The sequence below is a fragment of the Salmo salar genome, chromosome 09 (genome assembly GCF_965601325.2).
Source record: "Salmo salar chromosome 09, fSalSal1, whole genome shotgun sequence".
In the NCBI taxonomy this organism is placed as follows: Eukaryota; Metazoa; Chordata; class Actinopteri; order Salmoniformes; family Salmonidae; genus Salmo; species Salmo salar.
The window spans coordinates 23077878-23090267 of NC_138299.1; the positions used below are offsets into that span (position 1 = coordinate 23077878).

General features: G+C 43.7%; 1 protein-coding gene across 6 annotated transcripts in view; it reads right to left on the minus strand.

Moving 5' to 3' along the window:
* The window catches only part of LOC106611026 (osmosensitive cation channel TMEM63C), an 89738-nt gene that overhangs the window by 7904 nt on the left and 69444 nt on the right, over positions 1–12390 (minus strand). For all 6 annotated transcript variants that reach the window (XM_014210829.3, XM_014210828.3, XM_014210830.3 and 3 more), the window contains 12 exons: positions 10512–10591; positions 8142–8229; positions 7578–7615; positions 6768–6910; positions 5942–5993; positions 5707–5815; positions 5507–5580; positions 5313–5393; positions 5113–5233; positions 4765–4898; positions 4447–4569; positions 39–192 (listed from right to left, as the gene is read on the minus strand). In XM_014210829.3, coding sequence (XP_014066304.2) covers positions 39–192; positions 4447–4569; positions 4765–4898; positions 5113–5233; positions 5313–5393; positions 5507–5580; positions 5707–5815; positions 5942–5993; positions 6768–6910; positions 7578–7615; positions 8142–8229; positions 10512–10591 — 1197 coding nt within the window. The remainder of the gene's footprint in view (positions 1–38; positions 193–4446; positions 4570–4764; positions 4899–5112; positions 5234–5312; positions 5394–5506; positions 5581–5706; positions 5816–5941; positions 5994–6767; positions 6911–7577; positions 7616–8141; positions 8230–10511; positions 10592–12390) is intronic.

Consider the following 12390-nt stretch of genomic DNA (forward strand, 5'->3'; position numbering starts at 1 on the left):
AGGACCATTCAAGCACTGTAATTCAGGAATTAACTGACTCTCAGGCTGTCCACAGGCCGGGTGACGTTGAACTTGTCCATGGTGTTGACGATGATGGCGGGAGTGGTGAGGAAGAAGAGGATGAGGAAGAGGAGGATGTTGAGCAGGACGCAGCGGAGCCACCAGCGGGAGCCACACACTGAGAGGTTCTCCCTGTAGACACAAAGGTAAAAACATGGAGGTCACTGATCTATCCTGATGGACGGCTGACATGACAGACCTCTCCACGTCATGTCTCTGCTAATCTGTACTACTGTTTATATCCACAAAGTATAAATACAACAAAAACAACCCTTAACGTGGGAGGGAATAACAAACACCACACTGGAGTGGATAACAGGTTGGATACAGCACACTCGAGTGCTCCGTTTTAATGAAGGAAAACACAGTCAGTTAGTCAGTCAATCACTGGTCGACCCCACAGCCTGTGACACCACTAGGGAGCACTCCCTCCGCACAAACAGCCAATGCGGCATGAAGCACAGTGAGCACCGCTTGGCAGGGCTGTCTCATTGGCTAATCCCCCCATACATACAGTTGAAGTCGGAAGTTTACATACACCTTAGTCAAATACATTTAAACTTACTTTTTCACAATTCCTGACATTTAATCCTAGTAAAAATTGTCTTAGGTCAGTTAGGATCACCACTTCATTTTAAGAATGTGAAATGTCAGAATAATAGTAGAGTGATTTATTTCAGCTTTTATTTCTTTCATCACATTCCCAGTGGGTCAGAAGTTCACATAAACTCAATTAGTATTTGGTAGCATTGCCTTTAAATTGTTTAAATTGGGTCAAACGTTGTGGGTAACAAGCTTCCCACAATAAGTTGGGTGAATTTTGGCCAATTCCTCCTGACAGAGCTGGTGTAACAGTCAGGTTTGTAGGCCTCCTTGCTCGCACACACTTTTTCAGTTCTGCCCACAAATGTTCTATAGGATTGAGGTCTGGGCTTTGTGATGGCCACTCCAACACCTTGACTTTGTTGTCCTTAAGCCATTTTGCCATAACTTTGGAAGTATGCTGGTGTCATTGTCCATTTAGAAGACCCATTTGCGACCAAGCTTTAACTTCCTGACTGATGTCTTGAGATGTTGCTTCAATATAACCATATAATTTTCCTCCCTCATGATGCCATCTATTTTGTGAAGTGAAGTGCACCAGTCCCTCCTGCAGCAAAGCACCCCCACAACATGATGCTGCCACCACCGTGCTTCACGGTTGGAATGGTGTTCTTCGGCTTGCAAGCCTCCCCCTTTTTCCTCCAAACATAACGATGGTCATTAAGGCCAAACATTTCTATTTTTGTTTCATCAGACCAGAGGACATTTGTAAAGGAGAGTAGCAGCAGTAAATAAAGGAGAGTAGCAGCAGTGTGCAGTTGCAAGCCGTAGTCTGGCTTTTTTTGTGGCGGTTTTGGAGCAGTGGCTTCTTCCTTGCTGAGCGGCCTTTCAGGTTTTTTTAATTTCACCTTTATTTAACCAGGTAGGCTAGTTGAGAACAAGTTATCATTTGCAACTGCGACCTGGCCAAGATAAAGCATAGCAGTTCCACATATACAACAGCAGAGAGTTACACATGGAATAAACAAAACATACAGTTAATAATACAGAAGAAAAAAAAGAAAACAAAAAGTCTATATACAGTGAGTGCAAATGAAGTAAGGGAGTTAAGGCAATAAATAGGCCATGGTGGCAAAGTAATTACAATATAGCAATTAAACACTGGAATGGTAGATGTGCAAGTAGAGATACTGGAGTGCAAAGGAGCAAGATAAATACAGTATGGGGATGAGGTAGTTGGATGGGCTGTTTACAGATTGGCTATGTACAGGTGCAGTGATCTGTGAGCTGCTCTGACAGCTGGTGCTTAAAGCTAGTGAGGGAGATAGGAGTCTCCAGCTTCAGAGATTTTTGCAGTTCGTTCCAGTCATTGGCAGCAGAGAACTGGAAGGAAAGGCGGCCAAAGGATGAATTGGCTTTGGGAGTGACCAGTGAGATATACCTGCTGGAGTGCGTGCTACGAGTGGGTGCTGCTATGGTGACCAGTGAGCTGAGATAAGGCGGGGCTTTACCTAGCAGAGACTTGTAGATGACCTGAAGCCATTGGGTTTGGCGACGAGAGTGAAGCGAGGGCCAGCCAACGAGAGCGTACAGGTTGCAGTGGTAGGTAGTATATGGGGCTTTGGTGACAAAACGGATGGCACTGTGATAGACTGCATGCATCCAATTTGCTGAGTAGAGTGTTGGAGGCTGTTTAGTAAATGACATCGCCGAAGTCGAGGATCGGTAGGATGGTCAGTTTTACGAGGGTATGTTTGGCAGCATGAGTGAAGGATGCTCTGTTGCGAAATAGGAAGCCGAGTCTAGATTTAATTTTGGATTGGAGATGCTTAATGTGAGTCTGGAAGGAGAGTTTACAGTCTAACCAGACACCTAGGTATTTGTAGTTATCCACATATTCTAAGTCAGAGCCGTCCAGAGTATTGACGCTGGACGGGCGGGCAGGTGCAGGCAGTGATCGGTTGAATAGCATGCATTTAGTTTTACTTGCATTTAAGAGCAGTTGGAAGCCACGGAAGGAGAATTGTATGGCATTGAAGCTCGTCTGGAGGTTTGTTAACACAGTGTCCAACGAAGGGCCAGAAGTATACAGAATGGTGTCGTCTGCGTAGAGGTGGACCAGAGAATCACCAGCAGCAAGAGCGACATCATTGATGTATACAGAGAAGAGAATCGGCCCAAGAATTGAACCCTGTGGCACCCCCATAGAGACTGCCAGAGGTCCGGACAACAGGCCCTCCGATTTGACACACTGAACTCTATCAGAAAAGTAGTTGGTAAACCAGGCAAGGCAATCATTTGAGAAACCAAGGCTGTTGAGTCTGCCAATAAGAATGTGGTGATTGACAGAGTCGAAAGCCTTGGCACGGCTGCACAGTAATGTCCCTTATTGACGACGGTTATGATATCATTTAGGACCTTGAGCGTGGCTGAGATGCACCCATGACCAGCTCTGAAACCAGATTGCAAAGCGGAGAAGGTACGGTGGGATTCGAAATGGTCGGTAATCTGTTTGTTAACTTGGCTTTCGAAGACCTTAGAAGGTTATGTCGATATAGGACTCGTTTTACTGTGGATATAGATAGTTTCCTCCAGCATCTTCACAAGGTCCTTTGATGTTGTTCTGGGATTGATTTGCACTTTTTGCACCAAAGTATGTTATCTCTAGAAGACAGAACGCGTCTCCTTCCTGAGCGGTATGACGGCTGCGTGGTCCCATGGTAGTTATACTTCCATACTATTGTTTGTACAGATGAACGTGGTACCTTCAGGCGTTTGGAAATTGCTCCCAAGGATGAACCAAACTTGTGGAGGTCACCAATTTGTTTTTCTGAGGTCTTGGCTGATTTCTTTAGATTTTCCCATGATGTCACGCAAAGAGGCACTGAGTTTGAAGGTAGGCCTTGAAATACATCCACACCTCCAATTGACTCAAATTATGTAAATTAGCCTAACAGAAGCTTCTAAAGCCATGACATCATTTTCTGGAATTTTCCATGCTGTTTGAAGGCACAGTCAACTTAGTGTATGTAAACTTCTGACCCACTGGAATTGTGATACAGTGAATTATAAGTGAAATGATCTGTTTGTAAACATTTGTTGGAAAAATCACTTGTGTCATGCACCAAGTATATGTCCTAATCGACTTGCCAAAACTATAGTTTGTTAACAAGAAATTTGTGGAGTGGTTGAAAAATGAGTTTTAATGACTCCAACCTAAGTGTATGTAAACTTCTGACTTCAACTGTATGTGACCTCATAGGGGCTGATGGTTATCACTTCATTTTATATCTCGAATGGACTTTAAAACACGTTCTAAGACATCCCACACAACTATCATTCTAAAATCCATCTAATTGGTTAAATTGTTGAATGTCCCTCTTGTAAGAGTAAGTAAAGTAACACAGATTAACGACCTGCGCACTGCAATTGATTTTCAAAGGTGATTTACAGTATGCTTGAGCCGTCAAACGGTGAGCTCAATCTGTGCAAACGTCTTTGGAAGCCTGTTACTAGCGCTGACCTTACTGATAGCTACTTATTGAGGGAAAAAATAGCTTACTATGACTGGGATACGCCGTTGTCTCTCTTTGCTACTGACTGTAATACTAATTGCTAACGCACTAACTAAGTCGCTCTGGATAATAGTGTCTTCTAAATGACAAATATAAATATAAAAATGCAGGGCAATGCTCGTTAACATGCGTCAGTTTCAAATCCCGTACGGTATATTTTAACTCACCTATCAGGTAAGATAAAGCTACTAAATAGTTTGGTTAAGTTATCAATGGGAGGGAGTTTCTAGTCATTATCTGCTTTAGATAACCTCCCTCACTCACTCACCAGATGATGTCACTTGGTGCCGGGGCGTAGTCTACACCCCACCTGTGAGACTGAACTACCGTGGTGATGCTTGACTGCTGGGGTTTCTGACGGCAACGGACCCGGCTATAGTCCTTGACAATACTGCGGAGATAAACAACACACAGACACAAAGTCATCACACAAAACAGGCAGACACACACTCATGAACATATTCAATCAAACCCTGTAATGGGAAAGTAAAACATATAATTTGGCACTCCAGGCATGCACTGCAGGAAACTGCAGTACAGTGCATTACCATGGTCACTCAGAGGTCAGGGGTCATAGTTTACTCACACATCAGTCATCCTTTCATCCCGAAAGGTCACAAAGGCTATGCCCAGCCTCATGAGCGAGATGCGATGCTTCTCTGCATTAAACTCATCAGTCAGTTTCTCCTCTAACTCACTGTAGTACTGCTCTGCATCCACCTGCAAAGAGTTGAAAATATAGATTAGCTACATACCGGTATTATTAATCAAGTCTTGTTGTATCCCTTATTGTATTTCAATTCAGACAGACGAGGAATCCCGTTGCTACTCAAATCTAGTTTAGTTTTTTAGTGCCATCCAGTGGCAAAATGCAATCAATGCAACATAATTACTATGACCAAGATTCACTGTAATATTTCTGTTACAAATGCACCTGCTCAAAGCCACACACGTCACAGCAGAAGATGGTAGAACAGGGGTGGGTCTTAATCATGATCTTCCCCTCCTTCTGGGACATAGTGGCAAAATACAGCCTTCCTTTCATCGCCTTCCGTCTGAAACACAACAACTAAAATCTGCACAAAACCACAAAAAAAGGTAACTAATTTCTCCATATTGTCATAGTTACTGTACCTCTCAGAGTCCAGCCTCATCAGTTTGTGTACGTTGAAGCAGAAGCGGAGGTCGATGACAGTACAGCTGGGGTAGGCCTCACTAGAGTGGATCGAAGAGGGAACAGAGTTAAACCACCTATCCACACCAGGTGTATTAGTATCAGCTGTATCTTGAAAGAGTAAGGAAAGTGGGAAGTAAACATTTAAGATTACTGGAAGTGTTTGGTGATGAGGCCTGGGTCTGAGATCTCTCTGGGGATGCAGGTGATCATGAGAGTCCTGGCCACCTGACAAGATGGTAACAATAAAATGACAGACACCAAACGGTGTCTCTTTCAGTTTTCAGAGACAGTAACCTGACCATGCTGTAATCATTATACATTTGGCTAGGTTTGAGGAGCAGTCACACACACCTTCTCGTCCTCTCTGTACTCCAGGCGTGAGGAGTGGTGGGCCATACACAGCACTGTGATGATGAAGTAGAGCAGAGCAAAGATACTGTGGAGCCACAGGAAGCTGTCCCTAAGAGGAAAGAAAAGGTTTCCACATGACTGTTGGATAACCATGATGGTCTCAAGATATTCTTGAACATTTCCTGAATTATTATGAATCCTCCGCAAAAAGAGAAGCCATAGCCCTTTGACCTACTTCGCAGGAAGATTAGCCACAGTCGTTCTTCCAAAATTTTCAGGATTATCCCCTATAGAAAAGACAACATACGACAGTTGTGTGTGTAACAGTTACTTTTATAAAGTAAACACCCACACCACTAGAAATCCACTTTTTCCAATGGGGTTGCACAAAGTATGATATATCTGGGCTTGAAGTGACAAATCTGAACTGCCCATCTCGTGCAAATTCCTATGACATAGAAATGATTTTCATTCTACGTTTTGTTTCAGGGCTGGGTTTAATTTGAATGTTACCGTCCAGTAGCATGGCATTGCTTATTAAATCATAAACAACTGCTATATTCTTCCTCTTGGTGACTGAGATGAGCCAAACAGCCTCGAGCCGCCTGAGCTATGGAGCAAATAAAGATAGGGGGTGCACCTCTACTTTCATTTACCAGAAAATTAGCAAAATCACTTAGTTTTGCGCTAGTCTGTATTACAAATATATCTGACCATTTTATAAATGGTATCATTGCATGATATGATAGCATTTTGCAAACCCGCTCATGATCATGAACAAAGTCATTGTAGCCTATCATTTCACTTCCACAGTGTGTCATTTCACTCTGTCTGTGTTTGGATCTGTGGTGTGTGTGGCCTACATTTAAGATATCCCTGGGCAGACTTTGTCCATTTGTGTTTATAACTGGTGTGTGTGCATGCATGCTAGCCCACCCCTGTATGTGTTTGCATATGCATGTGTGGCCTGGTCTCTCCCAGCGAGGTGTCCCTCTACCTCCCCTGGCATCTAGGATATCCTTGGGTCTCCCAACATGGGCCAAGGCATCCTTCTAAATTACCTAGGAGGTTTCCGGAAAAGTTGACAGGCAGGATGATGGCCAAAGACAGCAGGCAGACCACAGTCATGAGCAGGATGATGTGGCGCTGGAAGGACAGGTAGGTCGTAGCATCGACACCACACTTACTCCTGATCTCATCATCCCTGGAGACGCAACACAGAGAGAGAGGTTCTGAAACTGGAAAGGGAAGAGAGGATCTTTCCAGGGTGGCAGGATTCAAACTAAGGAGACTAAGCACAGAGTTACAAAGCAGCAGTGTGCAGTTGAGAAGGGAAACAGCATGTACTAGACACATGGGTGTAATAGGAATGTAGTGGGAAGAGCAGAATCCTTCTCTTCTATGGGGAGACAGAGTCTGGTGCTCCGTGGTAGTGATATTGTGGGGCCTGCTCCTCATACCTCACTGCACTCCTGGAGGGTCAGAAAAACCACTTGTCTCATAAAAGAAAAGAAACAAGAGTTGCCTGCTGGTTCCATGGCAGGCAGGCCAGGCCACACAGAGAGCTTTCAGGGTGGGTTAGCACTTTCCCAGGGTGAGGTATTACAGTCAGCCACTAACACGAGAGCTAAAAACAGCATCCAGAAGAACCCAAACTCCACCATAATAATACAGATCTAAATCCATTGAGTGGAGTCAGACTCAAGCAAGTGCAAATACTCTATGGTAAACCAGGGCACAAACAATCCCATGAGCACACAGTCATTTGCTTTTCGCTGCTTAATGGGATGACAACATTGAAGAGAAGGGCAATAAAAATGATAGAAGTGAGGACAGGTAAAGGGTTAAACGGGCCACTGGTTTACACTTACTTCATATGGTAAAGTGTTGTAAGCCAAGAGCAGAAGCCCTAAAGGAGGAAAGACATAAAACATTCAGTGGATCATTTATCAAATACAAAATCGATACCACAAATGTGGTAGGCAGTGCCAAGCATGCCTGGCCCGCGGTGCATGTCATTTGCATAACATTAAGGCCTACACGCTGAGAGAGTGATGGGGTTTAAATAGATCTAGTCTGAGGCCTAAACCACTTCACTGCTGTCAAACTCTGGGAGAAGACTCCATCATAAACATAGTGTGTTACATCGATGGTGGTGTTCTTACCGAGTCACGCAGGTAGGTAGGTAGGTAGGTAGGTAGGTATATATATATATATATATATATAAAAGTCATTCTCTAAATAATCTGCCTTTTCTTAATTTTTTGGTTTTTGTTTGTGCAGCTGGATGTTTCATCAACTCAATTAAGGAAAAGTGCTTTGATCAGGGTCACAAAAAAAGTGGAATCACACTCAAACAGTGTCACCCTTTATCAGCTATACCTCCAGACCTATCCTACTGTCTGGACTTGGATCCATAATAAAGTTGGACTTACCAAGTCCTTGGTGTCGGAGTCTGACGGGCTGGACTCTGACGGGGACTTCTCCTTCTCACTCTGCTCTCCGTAGAACAGGGACGTGAGGCTGAGCAACAGAAGACATACCAGGATTATCATTATGGTGCACGTGTCTCTTCCTACATAATAGGAAGGAAGGAAGCTCATCACATAGATCACATCACAAGAAGGAAGACGCTATACTGCACGAGCAACAAGACTGCACAATATGAGACTACAGCCGTTAAACACATTCTTGGAAGAATGATTTTTAGTGGCCTGGACAGCATCCTAAAATGATATAGCAACCGTGAACCCATTTTGCAATGAGTGACTGTGGGAAGTTAATATCCTCTCTTTCCAACAGACGATCAGACACAGAGCCTGCAGACAGCATGAGTGCTAATTGTGTTGTCTGGGTCTAATAGCTATTCCATGCAGGACGCTGTCCTCCCCTTAGAACTCCAGTCAATCTGAGATCATATCAATGATGGGAGGGATGGACAGTGTTCCTGGAATCCAATGAAGCATTGTGATGATTGAGTTTGGTGATGTTTCTTTCAAGTTGACGTTGCTGACAGCTCTACAGCGTGCCACTTTAAGCGTAATAATTGAATTAGCGCGATGGCCGCCCGCTCCGCAGAACAAACAGATGTCACTGCCCGGGGTGGCAGAGAGCCGCTGCTGGTCAGGCAGAACTAAATCAACCCCACACTCACACCGGAGTGGCTCCAGGTCAGGCAGAAGTAAGCTGTTGCAGAGCCTCACTCTGCAGACCCACACAGAGGACTGACTGGACCTCACGTCACTTTAAAAGCTAACGAGGTCCTAAGATTCAGGAAAATCAGAGCTACTATGAGTGTGCCATTATTGCCTTCTGCATATTATGGTATCAAGGCTTGAAAAAATATATATAAATTGTACTCACAGATTGTGATAGTGTAAAAAGTGATTAAATTGTATGCATGTATACAATACTGAATAAAAATAGTATGTAAAGTGTGTCCCATGTTTCAAAAGCTGACATAAAAGACCCCAGAAATGTTTCATATGCACAAAAAGCTTATTTCGCTCGAATTTTGTGCACAAATGTGTTTACATGATCATACCGTTTAATCAGCTTCTTGATATGCCACACCTGTCAGGTGGATGGATTATCTTGGCAAACAGCATGATCATTACACAGGTGCACCTTGTCCTGGGGACAATAAAAGGCCACTCTAAAGTGTGCAGTTGTCACACAACACAATGCCACAGACGTCTCATGGTTTGAGGGCGTGTGCAATTGGCATGCCCACCAGACCTGTTGCCAGATAATATACATTTCTCTACCATAAGCCGTTTTAGAGAATTTGTCAGTACATCCAACCGGCCTCACAACTGCTGACCACATGTATGGTGTTGTGTGGTGGGTGGTTTGCTGATGTCAACATTGTGAAGAGAGTGCCCCATGGTGGCGGTGGGATTATGGTATGGCCATGCATAAGCTACGGACAACGAACAATTGTATTTTATCAATGGCAATTTCAATGCACAGAGACACCGTGACGAGATCCTGAGGCCTGTTGTCGAGCCATTCATCCGTCGCCATCACCTCATATTTCAGCATTATAATGCACGGCCCTATGTCGCAAGGATCTGTCCACAATTCCTGGAAGCTGAAAATGTCCCGGTTCTTCCATGGCCTGCATACTCACCAGACATGTGACCCATTGAGCATGTTTGGGATGCTCTGGATAGACGTACTACAGCGTGTTCCAGTTCCTGCCAATATCCAGCAACTTCACACAGAAATTGAAGAGGAGTGGGACAACATTCCACAGCCCACAATCAAAAGCCTGATCAACTCTATGCGAAAGAGATGTGTCACGCTGCATGAGGCAAGTGGTACACACACCAGATACTAACCGGTTTTCTTCTCCACGCCCCTACCTTCTTTTTTAAAAAAGGGATCTGTGACCAACAGATGCATATCTGTATTCCCAGTCATGTGAAATCAATAGATTAGGGCCTAACTACTTTATTTAAATTGACTGATTTCCTTATATGAACTATAACTCTTCTTTTAAATTGTTGCATGTTGCGTTTATATTTTGTTAGGCATAGTTATATTAAAGCAATGTAATAGTGTAACACGAGCTCCATCAAAGCAAGAGAGACAGGAAAACAAAGTATTTCATGAGTATGAGAATGACTGGGCAGTACCATTTCTTCTCAGGAGGGGGAGCCAATCTCAAGTAGCACAGTGTCAATCAGTCATGAATTATGCTTTCGATACGGATTTCTCCATCTTGAGTGTTGCCTCTACTTCTAAACCAGACTTAAAATACAGTGAGTATGAAGAAGCTGTGGTGAAAGGCTTTACTGTACCTGTCATTCTCCATCAATAGAGCCAGACGGCCATAGTCCCATGCAGCCTTCCTCAAAAAGGAAAAGATCAGCAAAAAAAACTGCAATACAAAGAACGAGTTATAAGACACACAGAGCTCATCAACCACCACCTCCCTGCGCCTCCCTACTGGTCTAAAGCCATGCATGGGCAACCAGGACAATGTTTAACAAGGTATTGGACGAAGATGAATAATACATTCTGCTTTTATAGTCATGGCCTAATGCAATTCCTAAGCTCTCTGCATAAATAATATCCCCTTGTTGTATACCCTTTCTCTCTGCCTGTCTCGAATGTCTTCTATTTCTTGTCCCTGCGTGGGTGTCCACGTTCCGCTGATGCCCCACAGATGATTATTGTGTGTGATGTTAGGAATGGTGCAGAGGCGGTACGCTGTCACATGGGGGAAATCAAGGTTTAAACAGACTTGAACTCGTCATTAAGACACTGCTATTAACCTTCTGTGTTGTCCTGACTACCAGGGAACAATCGCAGTGAAACAATTAAACATGAGCTGGTAGACAGACATAACCAGAGAGGAAATCTAGTTTGACAAGACCTGACAGCGGAACAAAAGTGTACATTCCCAAATTTGGAGACAGATGGATTTCTATAATTATCCTGGAGTGGGAAGAGTAATCTTTCTGCATATTATTAAACACACCGTATGTTGTAGAGAAGAGGAGAATGGAGTAGTGTTTATCATAAAACAATGAATGTGAAGGCTTGTAAGCAGATCCAGTATTATGGGCGGGCCTTAGGGGGCCTAGCCTGCCCCACCTTCTTGCCCGTCCAAATAAAATATTGAAATATTGATCATTTATTTGACCGAGACGCACGCCGACGGAAAGACGCATCGATCTCAGTTAAAGCATCCGAGCGAGCAAAACAGCGCCCCTCTGTCTCAGTATGTGTACACCATGTATCTGATGCTGCCTGGACCAAAATAGTATGACATGTCATACTATTTCTGACCAGACAGCATCAGATACATGGGCTACATATAGAGGGGCGCTGTTTCGCTCACTCGGATGCTTTCTCCGGTGATATAATTTCAGCAGAGAGGAAGAGGCGAAACTAGAGGGCTGACTCTCGGCAAAATCTCTCCAGAATAAGCCCAATGCGTTTCTATGGGCCTAAGATGCAGACCTAAACTTGTCGCCTGCCTTTGGAACTCTTATTGTTAGGGCCGAGACATGACCATCTCGTCATTATACAGATCTCTGGTTTCAGCCTCTTGCGAATTGGAAAGGAAAATTGGCGGGTGCAGAGAGCACTGTTAGGATGCTGGATTCTCCTAAAGTAAATTGATGTTTTGCCAAAATTGGCTATAATTACGTGTCTAAATTAAATCATTCAAAATAATTCACCAGGGCGCATGACTTAGCCACAGAGGATCATTCGCTTATTTAAAAAAGGTTTTGCTGCGGATTGATTCAAATCACAAGCGTGTAGGCCTATGCCTATTTGGGAAGCCCGCAATTTGGGTAGTGCGAGTGGCAAAAGGTCTAGCTGACTGAGTCACGTCTGTCAGTAATAAGCATATAAAATGCATGAAGATAATGTGTTGAGTGTAATTTAAAATGTTGCAAGAAGAAGAAGGGAGGGGTGTCTGGTAAAGACATAGCATGTCTCTCTCCAGAATCCGTTCAGCTGTCTCCCGCCAATTCTTGTGCATTCATTGTTTAATTGTGTGAATTGTTTTCCCTTTGTTAATTTTCTATCAATTCCCCATTACAGGTCACCAGTAGGCCTAGTAAATGTACCATTAATTCCCCGTCATTTGGTTACATTCATTTATGTTAATGCCTGTACTGTATTAATTACAGTCATTTACTGCTCTCATTCTTGGACTGGAAA